The sequence below is a fragment of the Schistocerca piceifrons genome, chromosome X, assembly GCF_021461385.2.
Source record: "Schistocerca piceifrons isolate TAMUIC-IGC-003096 chromosome X, iqSchPice1.1, whole genome shotgun sequence".
NCBI classification, from domain to species: Eukaryota; Metazoa; Arthropoda; class Insecta; order Orthoptera; family Acrididae; genus Schistocerca; species Schistocerca piceifrons.
Genome location: NC_060149.1, coordinates 716,447,869 through 716,466,290, shown reverse-complemented (window position 1 = coordinate 716,466,290; position 18,422 = coordinate 716,447,869). Strand labels below are relative to the sequence as shown.

Sequence of the window (18,422 nt, the reverse complement as noted above, 5' to 3'; positions counted from 1 at the left end):
GTGTGTGTGTGTCCGTCCAAAGTTCAGATCGACTCAATGCCCATCCGGTCTACAGCCAATGTTGCTGCCAGAGATGGAAACACTCTACTAAGTTTCATACCCTGTATACCCTCACACTGCCTAAAAATTTCATAATTAAATTTTTCTACTTTACTATGTACGGACAATAAGCAAATTTCATTATTTGCTGTTCTTCCAGATGTTGAGATTTTAACGGCCAACAGTATAAATCTGTGTAGCGCCCACTACGGCTACGACTATTGGCGCTGGAAGTACACTAAAGTATGATTGCCTCAGGTTTAGGGAACTTGCCTGTGGTTTTGTGGAGCTGCTGAGACTGTTTAAGAGTATTTTAGCATTTGACAGGTTCCATGTCAATCGCATATATGAAATTATTTGAATGACTAACTGCGAGCAAAGTGATAACTCAGACAATACGCCACAGTCGTTGAAATACTGTCTCGCGTGGCATCGGTGCTTCCGGACACAGAGGCGTAACGAAGTGGTTGGGACACGTCACTTACAGGCCATTGTCATCTAACCCTTGGCGCTCTCCTCCGGCGACAGGACCGATAAATTTGTCTGTGCTATACACACTTCAGTACACTAGAGTTTAACGACGCACTCCTTAATTACATAACATCGCTACAAATAAAACGAGGACACGCACATACGCATTTACGTTATTCTTACGCTGAGGATGACCATCATATATAATTCGAAGCAGTCATGTCGTTCATCATTGTAAATAATAATAATAATAAAATAATAATATAATAATAATAATAAACATATTAATGAAAAATTGGAAAACCACACTTAATATCCAAACAAATTCAAATAATATCACATCACAGCCAATACAGATTAAGCGTGGAATATACCAAGGAGACTCATTAAGTCCTTTCTGGTTCTGCCTTGCTCTTAACCCACTATCCAACATGCTAAATAATACAAATTATGGATGCAATATTACTGGAACACACACACACACAATCACACATCTGCTATACATGGATGATCTAAAACTACTGGCAGCAACAAATCAACAACTCAACCAATTACTAAAGATAACAGAAGTATTCAGCAATGATATAAATATGGCTTTTGGAACAGACAAATGTAAGAAAAACAGCAAGTCAAGGGAAAACACACTAAACAAGAAGATTACATATTGGATAACCACAGCGACTGCATAGAAGCGATGGAAAAAACAGATGCCTATAAATATCTAGGATACAGACAAAAAATAGGAATAGATAATACAAATATTAAAGAAGAACTAAAAGAAAAATATAGACAAAGACTAACAAAAATACTGAAAACAGAATTGACAGCAAGAAACAAGACAAAAGCTATAAATACTTATGCTATACCATATTGACCTACTCATTTGGAGTAGTGAAATGGAGTAACACAGACCTAGAAGCACTCAATACACTTACACGATCACAATGCCACAAATATAGAATACATCACATACATTCAGCAACTGAAAGATTCACATTAAGCAGAAAGGAAGGAGGAAGGGGATTTATCGACATAAAATACCCACATTATGGACAGGTAGACAATTTAAGAAAATTCTTTCTAGAACGAGCAGAAACTAGCAAAATACACAAAGCAATCACTCATATAAATACATCGGCTACACCACTGCAATTTCATAACCACTTCTACAACCCTTTAGGTCACATAACATCAACAGATACGAAGAAAGTAAATTGGAAAAAGAAAACACTACATGGCATGCACCCGTATCATCTAACACAGCCACACATCGATCAAGACGCATCCAACACATGGCTAAGAAAAGGCAATATGTACAGTGAGACGGAAGGATTCATGATTGCAATACAGGATCAAACAATATACACCAGATATTACAGCAAGCATATTATTAAAGACCCCAATACCACAACAGATAAATGCAGACTTTGCAAACAGCAAATAGAAACAGTAGATCACATCACAAGTGGATGTACAATACTAGCAAATACAGAATACCCCAGAAGACATGACAATGTAGCAAAAATAATACATCAACAGCTTGCCTTACAACATAAACTTATAAAACAACATGTTCCCACATACAAGTATGCACCACAAAATGTACTGGAGAACGATGAATACAAATTATACTGGAACAGAACCATTCTAACAGATAAAACAACACCACATAACAAACCTGACATCATACTCACCAATAAAAAGAAGAAATTAACACAACTAATCGAAATATCCATACCCACTACAACAAATATACAAAAGAAAACAGGAGAAAAAATTGAAAAATACATCCAACTGGCTGAGGAAGTCAAGGACATGTGGCATCAGGATAAAGTTGACATTATACCAATTATACTATCAACTACAGGAGTCATACCACACAATATCCACCAGTACATCAATGCAATACAGCTACATCCAAACTTATATATACAACTACAGAAATCTGTAATTATTGACACTTGTTCAATTACCCGAAAGTTCCTAAATGCAATGTAACATATACCGTACAGTTAAAAGGAAGTCACGCTTGATGAAAGTCCGCGTCACTTTCCATTTTTTACCAGACCTAAGGTCTGAGAAAAATAAAAATAATAATAATAAACAATGAACAGAAATAACCAATTATAAAATGATGGCAGACGATTTGTTCTTATGTTATCAGCTGTCAATGTGAACTTGTGGAGTCAGATATAGTGTCGTCTAGATATTTTAGTTTCAAGTTGAAGTCTTACGTTACTGGGCGCCCAAAACAAATAGTTGTCGCCGTCTCGTACCTCTAGAGAAATGTGTAGTCTGGAAAGAATCCAACGTACGACCAAATTCCAGGCGTAGTTAAGGGATATTTTCTCAGTATTTTGGTATAAGAGAGACTTGGTGTCCGGTGGCTCATTACATGTTAATTCAATTAGCTTCCTTTTTCGAAAATAGCTGTACAGAAGTGAAAATACATGTAACATGCACTAACCAAAATGTGCAACACTAAACACAGAGCAATGCAACAACAGTAAAATGTGAAACTACTGCGGTACGGTTGCCGTCGCTGCGGGAACGGACCAGCGTAGCGTCGTTGTACCGCTCTTCCATTACATTCTAGGGATAGGGAAAACCGACCGGTTAAAACAGATACTGGTACGTTTCTGAATGGCCGTTACTTTTTGGTATTTGTCTGGACTCGGTTATAAGATGTTTTTTTACTAACCACAGTGTAAAATTACGAAATATCAATTAGCCGGCCGGTGTGTGGCCGAGCGGTTCTAGGCGCTAGTCTGGAACCGCGCGACCGCTACGGTCGCAGGTTCGAATCCTGCCTCGAGCATGAATGTGTGTGATGTCCTTAAGTTACGTTTAAGTAGCTCTAAGTTCTAGGGGTCTGGTGACCTCAGATGTTAAGTCCCAGTGCTCAGAGCCATTTGAACGAAATATCAATTAGCCGTAGCAGCAGTGATAAATTTTTCGTTCTTAAGTAAACATTTTTAAAAAGGAGTGATTTTTATTCGTAAAATTTGCATTGGTTTGAAATATTGCGTTGTTATAGCAAATGGGAAAACCGATCAATCCTATTTTAACAACAATGCTGACATAAACGAACACCACTCGAATGACTTGGCCTATTTAATAGTGTGTATTCCGTGTGTATTCCGTGTTACACTTGCCCCATCTGGTGCATATGGTAGTTTTTTCATAGTTATCGTCGGACATCTGTTGTAATACAGAATGGCACCATCCAGTGTCTGTAAGTGTCTTTAAGAAGTGACGTAGCAATGACGTACAGTGCTTCATTTGCTTAAATATATTAATCTACCATTTCAATGAAATAATAAGAGGAAGTAAGTTACGGTTACAGTAATAAATCAAAACTTTTTAAAAATTCATCCATAGTGTACGATAAAAAAGTGATTTGTTGCCTGTGTGTACATAATATGCTGTTATGTGCTTGCAGCCCTTGAAAACGAACAAATTAACATGACAAACAGTTCTTCAACCAAAGTTTTCAACCTTCAGCACAAATTATTCGCAATATCTAAATAGTGGCATGATCCACGATTACAATATGATTTTTAAGCAGAGTTTCGAAGAATTAGAATAATTAGAAGAATAGAGATGATTTTTTAATAGTATTCTACCGCGCTGCTGCCACGGTCGCAGGTCCGAATCCTGCCTCTGGCATGGATGTGTGTGATGTCCTTAGGTTAGTTAGGTTTAAGCAATTCTAAGTCTAGGGGACTGATGACCTCGGACGTTAAGTGCCATTGTGCGTAGAGCCATTTGAACCATTTTTTTTCTATCAGTTTTCGCTTTTCGAGAAAAACAGCGAGCTATGGACGGACTAAGTTTCCTTTATTTGCCTAATTAAATTGTTTTGGTTCCGCGTATTTTGAAACGGAGTCAAAATTTTTCAATCTTTGCTCAATTTCGACGTTTATTACAGGAAAAACAGGGTTGATTTGAACGGTTAACGTCGGGTTAAAATGGCATCAAAGAAAGAAAGAACGGAAAACTCGTTGTTTCAAGGACAACCGTCATCCCTAACATGTAGTGTATCCATGCACGTGGTGCATATTGGCCAACTCTCCATAAGTAAACCTCACCATACGGCTGTGTGTTACTGTTAAGGTACAGCCAACGCTGCCGGAAAAACATGAGAGGGAACTGAGCAGTACCGAATGCAAGCTTTCCGGCGATAAGTAGGCATTCCCGATGTCCACAGCAAGCTTCGGTCCCTACCCTTACACACACTACTTAAACCAACTGAAATTAACTTACGCTAATAACGCGCGCGTACACACACACACACACACACACACACACACACACACACACACACACGGAGAACTCTAACCTCCGGCACGGTGTATCAAACCACACTCCGAAAATATCGGAGGTTCTCTTCAGTTAAAACTTCCGGGCTGAGAGGCCGTGGTCGATGTATAAAATTTCCACCTGACGTTTCGTCTCCATCTGCGGGAGACATCTTCTGAGGTCGTCCGGCTACTGCCATTGAGGCTGCAGGTACTCTCGCATTTATAGAGCGCATAGAGGGCACCACCATTCGTCACGTGATGCCGACGGTATGCCTATCTTTGGAAGGGGTCATCATTCTCAATTAAGAGTAATCGATTGTCTTTCTGCTGGCGCAGCGTCGAGATCCATATTTTGTCCAACTTTAAAACTTCCTCTTTTCTATTAAAATTGTTACGGTGTTTGAGTTTCTATTGCTTCTCTATACATGCGCGCATGACAATGGGATGTTCGTGCTAGAACGCTTGTCTCATTAAATTTAATTTCGTGATTCCCATCCCGAAAAACATGCTCAGCTACGGCCGATTTTTCGATGTGTCCTAAGCGACAGTTTCTTTTATGTTCGGCTAAGCGGAGTATCTGGAGCCTCAGTGGCAGTAGCCGGACGACCTCAGAAGATGTCTCCCGCAGATGGTGACGAAACGTCATGTGGAAATTTTATGCATCGACCACGGCCTCTCAGCCCGGGAGTTTTAACTGAAGACAACACGGGCCGTGAAAGCCTACATTGTATGATTAATATCGGAGGTTGTTCTGGGTTATTTTGTTGGGTCAGTTAAGGCTCGCTCTGTGTATTATTTTGAGAAGTAAGCATGTTGTCACCTTTTCCCCAGGTACTTGAGTTTTTGACGATGCCTCTGCACTACGAAGAACGTGCTGGGAAGTATCTATAGAGTGGAATGCGAAATAGGAGCCTGTGATTGATATGGCGCTGCCTTGACAGTGTGGGTTGCCGAGACCTGTTCTCGTCAGGGGTGTTTTCCAACGAAGCTCAGCCAAACGCCGGAGTTTCCAGAACTGGCAGGAAGAGTAGCGTGTTATTTCGGAGCATACCGCAATGTGAAGCAGATTAGTTCCGCCACTGGCGTGCAGATAGCAGCGACGGCGCGTTCCTGCTCGCGCTAGCTGAATTTCCTCCCACAAGTCGGTAACTGCCTCATCACTGCATAAATGTCACTTGCGTTTGTTTGAATTTGTTAGCAATGGATGCGAAGTAGTGGTTGTTAAAATGTAGGATCAGCGACCTTTCGCAGTGCAAAAGCAACGGAATTGATGGGTTTCGAAGGAGCAACCTTTCACCACCAGATTTAAACTGCAAGAATGTTGTAGAAGTTAATACACACACGCATACACATAAAATTCGGGATCACTTTTCTTGTGACTGTCTTCATTACAATTTGTGAAAGGGCATCGGTCCATAATTTGGTGATTTTGGAGTTTTCTTTTGCCTCAGATACTACATATGTAACTGCAAGAACAAAAGTTACAGTGGTAAAAGTGCGTCATAGTGTACATTTTATAGGATCTGAAAACAGATCTTATTTTTATAAGAACAGCAGCAGTGACTCAAGCTCTCTTAATAGCAAAGATAGAGCTTAGTTGTTAGTACTGCTTATGATTTAATACTTTCTACTCGCACATCTCTCGCACTGTATTTTGCATAAAGATTGACTTCTGCTCTACGTAAGCAATTCTAGGAGATTCAACATTACTTTCCAGTGAGAGGACAGTGGTTTAACTATGTCATAGGGATTTCCGTATTGTAGAAAGGAAACTGTCCAAACAGAACAGAACGTTTATTGTGCATGTCACAGATGTGATTCTTAAAAGTTCGAAACCAAGTAAATTTCTTGTTGCAGAGGTTGCTGCTACTGAAATAGTAGCTTTCAAGACAACGTGGCAGGTCAACTACAGGGGGACAAAAATTTATGAAAGTGCTAAAAGACAAGGGAAGGAGGCATTCTCTGTCAGCACTTGTCACTTTTTGATAACACAGCTTGTACAGCGATCAGAGGACTGATGGATTACACTGTTTTCTCTTGGCTTCCAAAGTGGTCTACACACTACACGAGAAAAACTAGCTTATCCATCTGGAAAGGTTGCAAACAAGTGCGATATAATCAAGGACTTTAAATTTTTCCGAGATCTTTCTGACGAACACCAACCTTTCTATGAAGAAATTATGAAGCGGCCAGTAAACAATGATAGTCAAAACGACGAGTCGGATTGTCACACACTGATTGTTGATGAAGATGATGATGATTCATTAATAGTGTAAAATGTAGAACTGTATGTGTTGAATTGTGTTCAATCAATATTATGATAATACGAGTAAAAAAGTGTCCGATTTCAGTACCTTCTACATGTATTTTCTTAAAGGCATGAGTCCGACATTTAATGATAAATCACGTTACCAAAATACATTATTACAGATTTTATACCTTCTCTGCCAATCAGATTGGCATCATCTAGCATAAAAATCCCAATAAATATAGCCATATTAATTTGTTATACAATTACACAGTTCCTCTCGATTTCCCCCCAAATGTGGGTCGGTCGACTTACGCCCCTTCACCAACTTTCGTCCAATTGGTACGATAAATAAAATAGGTACATGCGGTGCCTGAGACACAAGGAACTTAGAACAAACGAAAAAGGAGTAGTAATCTCAGACATTCTGCAGGTGATACGGATATCTATAGGGAGTCTCAGGGCGAATGGTCAGAATTCACGAATGGCAGCAACGATCATTCTTAGGAAAAGGTCTAGTAAACATAGGCTCCAAAGTTCATACCTTAACAGCTATGAGCACTTCAACTTGCCTATCACTATGTCCGTCTCGGAAACTGGAGTCAGATTTCTAACCGAAGGGACCAGGGTTCGTGTTAGATTCCCGGCCGGGTCGGAATCTTCTCCGCTCGGAGATTGGGTGTTTTGAAACTTCCTGGCAGATTAAAACTGTGTGCCGGACCGAGACTCGAACTCGGGACCTTTGCCTTTCGCGGGCAAGTGCTCTGTTGGTAGACGTTATCTGGAAACAGTCTAAGAGGGCTGATCAGATTGTCTCTTGAATCATTTATACAGATTACAAATAGCAGAGGGCATATAACAATGCATTTTTGGGAACACGAGGTATCACTGTTTCACTAGAAGACTTTCCAGTTATTACTACGAATTGTTATCTTATTGACAGGAAATCGCAAATCCAGTCGTACAACTGAGACGATACTCCATAGGCATGCAAAATTATTGGAATTCGTTTGTGATGAACTGCCAAACGCCTTCTGAAAATGTGGAAATTAAGAATCGATGTGGGACAGCATAAAGCTGTACAGGGAATATTGTAATTAGTTGCGAAAACACAGGTAAAGCTATACGATAATAAAAGCTAAATCTTTCCAATAACCATGGTTCCGCAGTTGAGCCATTCACGAGGTAATTCTGAATGTGTGATTACAAGCCGCCGTTGACTTACGTATGAAATATTGTAGTAGTTGGTGCAAATTTGTTCGGAACTGCGAGCATTCCTATGAAGTCCCCATCTACTTATCTTCAAACTTCACATATAGAGAACCTTGACAAATAATTAAACTGCTTCAGCTCGCTACATACTAGAATTTGTTGCACACATGTAATTAACAGTGCTGGTCCACGTGCATTCTTCGCATATTCTTGCAATACTGTACAGTTAGCTGCTCCAGTTCTTCAACCGTATCGACTGGAAAGCTGTTCAGTTCACTTTTGAGGTGACAGAAAATGCAGAGGAGTGTGGTCAGGTGATTACGGAGACTAAGGTACACCCTTGCTCATCCAGTCTATCTTGGACCAAATTGGCATATTAGATATTTTTCGTCTACGCATTACCAAATAATGTGCCATGGGAGAAACGCGATGAGGGGACAATCAGATCTGTTAATCATTGACTTCGAGGCTTACGTATATTGGAAAGGGACCTGTCCTGAGTGCATGGCAAGCGGCTGTTCGTGCGACGGCACCAAGTTTAGGAGAAAGTGTATGTTCAAGTTTTATGCGTACCTCCTATACGCATAACGTTAGCCATGTTTCTAGGAAGCGAGCGGAGCACAGCGGCGAAGGTTCACACCTAACACGCTGACGTACGTGTTCAAATTCTGCATGTGTACTTTATTTCTTCGCACAGTATATAAATGAGTAATATGTCATGCAGAATTATTTAAAGTCATTTTCGCAGTACTAATTTCATTAATGAATCAATAATTAAAGCATTTTTCAAATGTGTATTCCGTTTGATACAGAATAAAGAAGTAGAACAGCGTGCACGTTTAATGAAAGCTATTGCGTAGCATGCACACGTTTTTCAGAAGCGATACAGAGAAACACAGTTCGTTTAACTTCAGATTGTCCTTTCTTCGATAAACTTCAATGCGAACCACGCATGGAAGAAAGTACGCTATATTGATGCAGAATTAAAAAATTTATTTTTATAGAGTCTTCCCTCGAAGCAATTCCTGTTACTTTTTAGCAAATTGGGAGCATTTTTTTTTTTGAAAACTTTAACCGTCCTGTAAATGTAAATATCGTAGGGTTGGCAAAGTTGAGTACATCTGGTTGGGATAATTTGTACGGTGCAGGTGCATGCTTGATTTAATTGTAAAGTGTCTGATCAGTCTGCTCTCCCCATGACTGAATAATGTAAAGGAAACTGCAGGGACAAGATTTTAACCGGTACCACCAGCGCGGTAGCTGTGCACCTTAGCCGCTGCGCTATACTCGTTTGATCCAAACATGACTAACATTATGGGTACAAGAAGTACGCACAAAATTTCAACATCTATTTTCTTCTAAACAGGGGGCCGTCACATGAAGAGTCTGTAACCTGTTACTCAGGAGAGATCCCTCTACAACATACCTAAGACACGTCAAAATACGTGATTAACAGTGAAACCTTCCCGTCTCCTCTCTTTTGTTATGATAACCTTCCCTTTTACAATCAACTATGAAACCTTTCCTTAGGATTTCTCTCTCTTGCTTAATAATAACAAATGAGATCTTCCCTTCGAAATTTATTCTCTTTCTCAATCTTCGCATACAAATTTAATTGCTGCTTTTTAAATGTGATTTTCGGATTATTTCGACGAAACATAGAATATGTCGTCGTCGTATGGCCCTCAGTCGTTATCTGCAATAACCCAAAACTGTTCCTTACCTTTTTTACTGTTACTGGATCGCCATCTGACTGCTGCATCGAACTGCGACATGAATGAACTTACTCTGTTTTACTATACTCTATTAGCTGCTGGTGGGCTTTCATAAGTGGCTGTATTTATTACCAAAGCTGACGTTATTCTTTAATTTGACTGAAGTTACGTAATTCATAGTTAAAATTTTTCTTGACAACAATAAAATTTTGCAAAGTTTTACGTTGATGGTTTTTGGGATGGATTATAATTAAAAATGCAATATTGCTGGCAAAAGTTAATTATATTCTGAATGAAATGATTTTACAAGCGTTCAAATGGGACTTACTTTTTACAATAATCTTACAACTAGCAATGCGCAAACATACCTTCAGTAATCTTGAGTTTCTCAAAAAATTAATTCAATAATATTAGTTCATCTTATTATAATAGTTAGCTGATGTCTCTGTACATCTGTTTATAATCTCTTGTAAATCATAGTTAGTGGCTGGCAGGCACACCGCTCCTCTCAACCTCTCGCTTCAGACCTGCTACCGACTCGCTTCACTTCTCGCTTACTGACTCCTACGAACGCTAAAGTGCGGTCTCTCCTGTCAACAATGCTTTCTGGTGCAGACAATCCCTGCTACCATTACAAAGTGTATCAATGCGCGGTCTTTCCCGCTCTTTTCTTAAAATGTATCCGTACGCGGTTTCTCCCGCCCTTTTTAAAATTATATCAACAATACTTTTGTCTCTTTTGCCAACAATACTTTGGTGCAGACATGCCCTGCTACCACAATTATTTCCAACACGACAAATATTAATTATTCCTACTTAATCCTATTAATAAAATATAAACATCTTTCATAAATTGTGATTTAACAATAGACAATAGAAATATACACGTCTTACAACAGATCTGATAGTCCCCTCGTGAGCCCAGTTAGATGGAACTTAATCGAAAAATTAACATTTCAGATGCGGTTGTACCATCTAGGAAAATATTTCATACTGAAGACTGTAACGCTTAGACTGCAGACCCATGTTCTGCTATCGTATACTTTTACTGGTGTCAATGTCTGCTATCATGATAAACCTAGAATATCGTGTTGTGAAGAACACGTGAAATGAGCTGAATTTTGGGTCGCGGCGCTGGGCGGCTACATAGGTGTGACGTGTGTTGTGCAACGCTTCCTCTGCCAAAAGCGAACAAAGAGCCGCACACGTCAGTGTGTCCTCCACGCATGCGCTATTCTACTTTTCAGTACCGCCTGCTACAGTGGGTTGTAGTTCCAACTTTACTGATACTGTTACAACCGAACGAGAACAGATATTGGCCAATATAAACAACGAAATTTTAGTAACCAGATAGATTTATCACTAAAAAAAGCCTTAATAAATGATTAAGGAATGCTCATATATTCCTCACTTTGCAAGTAGACGACGACTTCTATATGAAACGAACATCGAGACAGCTTCTCGACTGCTAACTAAGGAGGGCGAAACAATCAGAAGGCAGCAACATTTAAATACCAAGGAGAATGGACGGGAACGGGTCTGACAGAAAAAGAAGGCATGGGGATACGAATAATGGAAACGGATCTCTCTGAAAATCTTAAAAGAAAGAATCAGTACAAAATTAAGACATTACTCCAGATTGATCCGCTGTGCAGCCTTACACGCAGCAGAAAATCTGAATCTTGTAAGAACAGGAATAGTTGGGAGACTAGAACTTGATGCACAAGGGCGTATAAGGAGGATACTGCGACCCCATGAGTAAAAGGGCTTTGATCGTCGAAACACCTTTGTAATGGACCCAGGATGATGGACGTATCAGTGTTCAAGTACGCTTGATCAAATAGGTGACGGACAGCTGGGAGAAATGCTAATTTATGTAGGTCCAGACACCATACCTCTATAATATATGCGCCTGACAGCACATCGCTCTTTCAGATGGACAATGTCCGACCTCTAGCTGAATACAGTAGGGGTGCGAGCGAAGATGAATAATGGAGAGGGTTCAAATAGTTCAAATGGTTCTGAGCACTATGGGACTTAACATCTGTGGTCATCAGTCCCTTAGAACTTGGGTTAGTTAGGTTTACGTAGTTTTAAGGACATCACACACATCCATGGCCGAGGCAGGATTCGAACCTGCGACCGTAGCAGTCGCGCGGTTCCGGACTGAGCGCCTAGAACCGCTAGACCACCGCGGCCGGCAATGGAGAGGGGAAAGCACTCTGTAATGTGTGGTATATGGAGACGTGCTCGGATAGCCGAAGCGGTTAAGGCGACCGTTTGCGTAGAGCGGGAAATCTGGGTTCGAATCCCAGTCCGGCACAAATTTTCATCTGTCGCCATTGGTACTTCAATGCCCCAGTGCAGCAAAAGTCGGAAATTTCTGTCGTAAAGAAATAGTAATACAGTATAGATTTGCTAAAATGTAAATTTCAAATTTAAAAAAATGAGGCAACTCTACTTGCCCAGGTGAGGAAAGACCCATGAGAGGAACACGGACAGAACAGTGGAGGAGTGTCAAAACGAAAAAAGACGGATATAGAATAGCAGCTCAGCAGCTGATCTGAGTTAAGGTGATGGCCTAAATGGAAAGAAGAAGAAATGACATTTAATTAAGGGCCAGGTAAACAAAACTATTTTTTAATAATGGACACTACTACTTACAATATTCTTCACTGGAAGAGTGTTGTTTGTATGAAATTTGTACACATTTTACTGTCTAGCATGTAACCTTCACACTTTCACATACATGTGAACACTTACTATCGTGTGGTTATAATTAAAGTGCAGTTTCTCACGGAGGTCCAATATTGGCTGTAATTATCATATGGCAGCGAAACTTGTTAGATACGCTAGTGCGTTAATGTGGAACAGATTTACGCTGAGAAATAAATTAGTTCCCATTTTGGCCACCAGGGGCAAATCTGGCACTGTACATTGACATCCACGCTGTCATTTGACAAGCCACAACGTGAGTAAAAAATATGGCTATCAAGAAGAGACCGTGCGCTGTTAGGGATGTGTGGTTTTTTAAACAGTGGCAATTACCGTGCGGGATTAAGTATGTATCGTCTGAGGAGAGGCCTGATGTCATTATATGGGATGATGATGATGATGATGATGATGATGATGATGATGATGATGATGATGATGATGATGATGATGTAGCAAGAACAGACTTTCTCCTATTTAGATGATGACATTGCCTCGACTCGAACTTTTAGCGGCAGTAGTTGGGACCAGACTATTGTTACTTTTGCCGCGCAACAGACTTTAAAATCGCCCATGCGATATTATGGACGGATTCTACAATAACACTAAGTTGGATTCGCTGTGATCCTAGCAGATGGAAGACCTTCGTTTGTAATCGGGTAACTGAGATACAAACACACACGATTCCCACGCAATGGAAACACTGCCCAGGACCAGGCAATCCTGCTGACCACCTCTCACGTGGACTCCTCGGCTACCAAATGAATTCTCTGGATATTTGGTGGCATGGGCCGCCTTGGCTTACACGCCCTCCTGAATGCTGGCCAAACGACACTCCAACGATGGTACGACTTCCTCCCGAAGAAAAGCGGAAGAAAACCCACAGCCAAGTCTTGTCGATATCTACGCCAACCAGCCTTTTGAACTTACTTCAATGCAGCCCATACTGGAAGCTCATTCGTATCACAGCATGGACTGTCGGCTTCCTACACAACATTCGTCAGAAGAATAAATCTTCAGGAGAACTTAAAGCCACCGAATTATCAGCTGCCAAAATGTATTGGATTCGAGTGGGCCAGAGAGATTCCTTCCCCAGCGAATTACATGCACTTCAGAATAACTTACCACTGCCAAGAGTCAAAAATCGCACGATACAATCCTTTCTTAGAAGATGGACTGATACGTCTAGGAGGTCGACTGCAGTGCACTAGCCTAAATAGGGAACAAAAACATCCTGTACTCCTTGACGGTTCCCACCACTTCAGACAATTGGTTATTCGAGAGACACACATCCACCTCCATCACTTTGGTGTTCGTTCTGTACTATCCGAACTGCGAACCGAATTTTGGATCCTTAGAGGTCGTGAGGCCATCAAAAGAATCCTACACTCATGCCTCACATGCAAGATCTTGAAGAATCCACGAGGGCAACAGATCGAAGCACCGCTGCCACCTGAACGAGTTTCACCTGCCAAACCATTTGCTATAACCGGAATAGACTTTGCTGGCCCACTATTCATCAAAGTGGGGAAGGAAACGACAAGTCATATATCACTCTTTACACATGTGCTACCACACGAGCTGTCCACCTCGAACTCTGTACAGATTTGTCAACGGACAAGTTTCTTATAGCACTTCAGCGATTCGCCGGAAGACGCGGACTACCCCACACGATATATACAGATAACGCGAAAACATTCCACGCCACGAATATGGAACTAGCCCAACTTTGGAAGGCATTAACCACCACAAAAACTTATCAGTTCCTCGCCCACCACGGTATTACTTGGAAATTTGTCTCCCGGGCGGCTTGGTGGGGAGGATGGTGGGAAAGAATGGTGGGCACTATAAAGCGTTGCCTACGGAAGGTATTGGGACTCACAAACCTCACTGAGGAACAACTGAACACCACCTTGATCAGTATTGAAGCCGCGGTGAACTCCAGGCCCATCACGCCAGGAGATGATTGTGATGCACTCACACCTTCCCATTTTCTGACGGGACCAGAGCCTTCAGCGAACGCGAATTTAACAAAGGAATTCCGACTGAGACAGCAACTCTGTGACAGTTTTTGGAACCGTTGGGTTAAAGAATACCTATTGGAGCTCAGGAACTACCATGATGTTAAACGCCCATCGGGACGAGTCATCCCCTTTCGCCCTGGCGACATCGTGCTGATCCAAGAGGACCTTCGTCCGCGACATATGTGGAAGAAGGTCAGGATAGAAAAGGTACTACCAGGAAGAGACGGCAGGGTAAGGACGATAATACTCCGAACACCAGAAGGTCACATCATTAGTCGTCCTGTGCAGCTGGCCTTACCTTTGGATGTCGACCAGGGTGGGGAGGATGTCACAGAGTGATATACTTAGGGCAAGTGAGAGACTGTTTGTTTACTCTTAGGACAATGTATCTTTGACTTGTGGTATGGTATGTTCTGTGACTATGTAATAAAGTGTTGTTGGACCGCTAATCGCTGCTCTACTACGATTCACGACATGTCTAAACGCCTTTCTTGCATTCACAGCGCCAAATTCTCAAATGTTGGCCAAAATTGAAACTAATTTTCTTTCAGTGCAGATTGGTTCCGCATAATGCATTAAAATATCTAGAAAGTTTCGCTGCCATACGATAATTACGAGCAACTCTGGACCTCTGTGAGTAGCTCCACTTTAATTATAGCCATCCGCTATATTCACGTTTTAGCAGTTTCCGACACTGGCTGGTAACACTAGAAAAACAAAAAAAAAATCCCTTCTGATTGGAGGTGTAACACGGCTGAAAGCTTAGAGTGTAGAGCCGTCTGCAATTTTAGCAGTAAAGAGAGTAGCAACGAACGACGATGTTGTTTTAAGGTGTAGCGAGGAATGCCCCTGGTTTGGTTACACGTGTTACCAGTCAGTTCGGACTTCTTTAAAATTGTGTAACTAATACATCTTCCTGCGTGGCGAGTCTACGTGCAAGTCCGGTTTACAAAAATAACTCTTTGTCTTATGGAGAGAGCGTCGCTGTTAGCCTGCACTGACCCTCGCTTGGTTCATAAGTATACGTACTTTAAAAACAGTGATGTTAGATTTTATCGGTACATCAGACTGACACGACTGTCCATCTATTCAGACAACATTAACAGGCAGGTAAACAGAAAATTTAATAATTTTTAACATGGAAGAGATCGTGAATATTTGCAGCCTTTTTGATTTCGTGTTGTGATGGATAACTGGTTATGCGTCACACTTACTGGTTGTGAAGTTTTTTCCTGTGATACAATATTTAGTACGTTCTCTGTCAATTATTAAATTGTACAGCAAACAAATGTATTCAGCAGTATTTTCGACTACATCTACTGAATTGCAATTTCTTTGGCCAAGATTTTCCATTTACAGTGTCTTATACAAATGCTCGTTCTATCCTAATATCGAAATATCCTTTATCAGCATCTTACGCCGTACGTTAGGTTTTTAATGCACCGTGTGAAAGTGGATAATCGTTATGTCATGTGTCATGTTACGGTTCAGTGAAGTGCTGTCATCAAAAACTTCAGACTCTTATCTGACAAAAGCAGAAAGAAAGCTGAAACCCTAAATGCTCTACCATCGCTTTATCTTACCTAACCACTCATATTAATTACCGGTTTTTCAATCTTAAGCTTTCTGCAGTTGGTGTAAGCTTAAGACAAAAAAAGCAATAGTAATTGATCATAACAGAGGCTGCGGAAGATGGCTGCGCAAGTGACTAATATTAATGTTCATGAACTTACGCTGATATCAACCAGCCCTTGTAACAAGGATACTGTTTGTAGTTTCTGAACATAGTGCTACAGTGGGTAGGGCAAATCATTTGAATGAGTTTTCCTTTCCACTTCCTGGGCAGTTAGGAAAAATCCAATTATTTTAGTACCCGTACGCAATTTTACTGAAATCATCTACGCCTGCAATCTTGTATGGAAATTCAACTTCAAGTACGTCTCTTACAATTTTCTAAATATCTCAAACTACAATACGAAAAGAGAAAATGACTGACCAGTTTTCATATCTGCAAAAAAAGTTGCAATTTAGAGAAGCATATGTGTAAGTTTTTCAAATGATATGTATTTATAGTTGCACAAAGTGGTTTTCAAGAGAAAAGTCTTGTTAACCACACTGCTTTGTTTTCCAGTAACTGCAGTACGAAATAAAGGGCAACGCGTACGTGATAGATTCATGACTACTTCGGTTTCCCCTCCAAAGCCAGAAAACACACACACACACACACACACACACACACACACACACACACACACACACACACACACACACCTCTTAGTACGTAGCTGTTGACAGGTGTCAACGCCAGCATTTTGAGCCTCGCTTTGCTTTAGTTGCTGCTCTACTACAGATTCACAGGTACTGTGCGGCTGGTCCCGGTGGAGGTTCGAGTCCTCCCTCGGGCGTGGGTGTGTGTGTGTTTGTCCTTAGGATAATTTAGGTTAATTAGTGTGTAAGCTTAGGGAATGATGACCTTTAGCAGTTAAGTCCCGTAAGATGTCAGACACATTTGAACATTTTTTTTTTATTCACAGGTCCAACGTAAACATAGCCTTATCAAGCGTGTCTCGTAGCAACGCTGTGGGACAGTTTTTACACTTTTGAGCGCTGTTTTTCCACTCCAACTCCAGCTGTAGCGTTGTTGCAGGGCGCGCGGCGTGCTACTTCCCCGTCGAGCTGCAGGGCAAGTACGTGATGCAGTCGACGGCCACGTCCAGCGTGCAGTACTCGCAGGTCGACATCACCGCCGACGCCATCCCCATCTGGGGGCACTGCCATCGACGCATCGGTAACAACGTCATCCTCATGGACGAGTAAGTCGAAATCACCAACACGGACAGGCAAAATTTTCTACTCGCTGGTATTAACGTTGACTCGGACAGTGCTGTATTGCCTCAGTATTTTGAAAATTTCGAAACAGTTCGAAATCTAAACTGCTTGATGTTTCAACGAACTTCGATGGCCGAAACTGTCACCGTTTTCTGCACTGAAGCGCCAAAGACTGGTATAGGCATGTCTGAGTTTCGGTGTTGGAACTTCGACGGTGTCAGATTCGAACAATAATATGACCAGCCATTTGTAAGTTAACTGGTGCACTTCGCACTTTGAATAGACACTGAAGAGCCAAAGAAACTGGTACACCTGCTTTATATCGCGTAGGCCCCCTGTGAGGAGGTAGAAATGCCGCAACACGACGTGGCATGGGCTCGACTAATGTCTGAAGTAGTGCTGGAGGGAATTGACATCATGAATACTGTGGGGCTGTCCATAAATCCGTAAGATTACGAGGGGGTGTAGACCTCTTACGCTCAATGTTCATGTCTAGGGAGTTTGGTGGCCAGCGGAAGTGTTCAAAGTCAGAAGAGTGTTCCTGGAGTCACTCTGTAGCAACTATGGACGTGTAGGATGTCGCATTGTCCTGCTGGTATTGCCCGTCGGTATGCAGAATGGAAATGAACAGATACAGCTGATCAGACAGGATGCTTACGTACGTGTCAGGTGTCAGACTCTTCTCTAGACGTATTAGGGGTTCCATATCACTCCAACTTTACACGCCCACACCATTAGGGAGCCTCCAACAGCTTCAACAGACCCCTGCTGACGTGGAGGGCTCATGGATTCATGAGGTTGTCTCCATACCCGTACACTCCACCCGCTCGATATAATTTGAAACGCCGGCCGCTGGTGGCCGAGCGGT

At 41.5% G+C, this 18,422-nt stretch overlaps 1 protein-coding gene across 1 annotated transcript in view; it reads left to right on the top strand.

Moving 5' to 3' along the window:
• LOC124722047 overlaps positions 1-18,422 on the top strand; it is a 328,949-nt gene that overhangs the window by 157,635 nt on the left and 152,892 nt on the right. Inside the window, exon 2 of the mRNA XM_047247237.1 lies at positions 17,373-17,538. Within this exon, the coding sequence (XP_047103193.1) occupies positions 17,373-17,538 (166 nt within the window). The remainder of the gene's footprint in view (positions 1-17,372; positions 17,539-18,422) is intronic.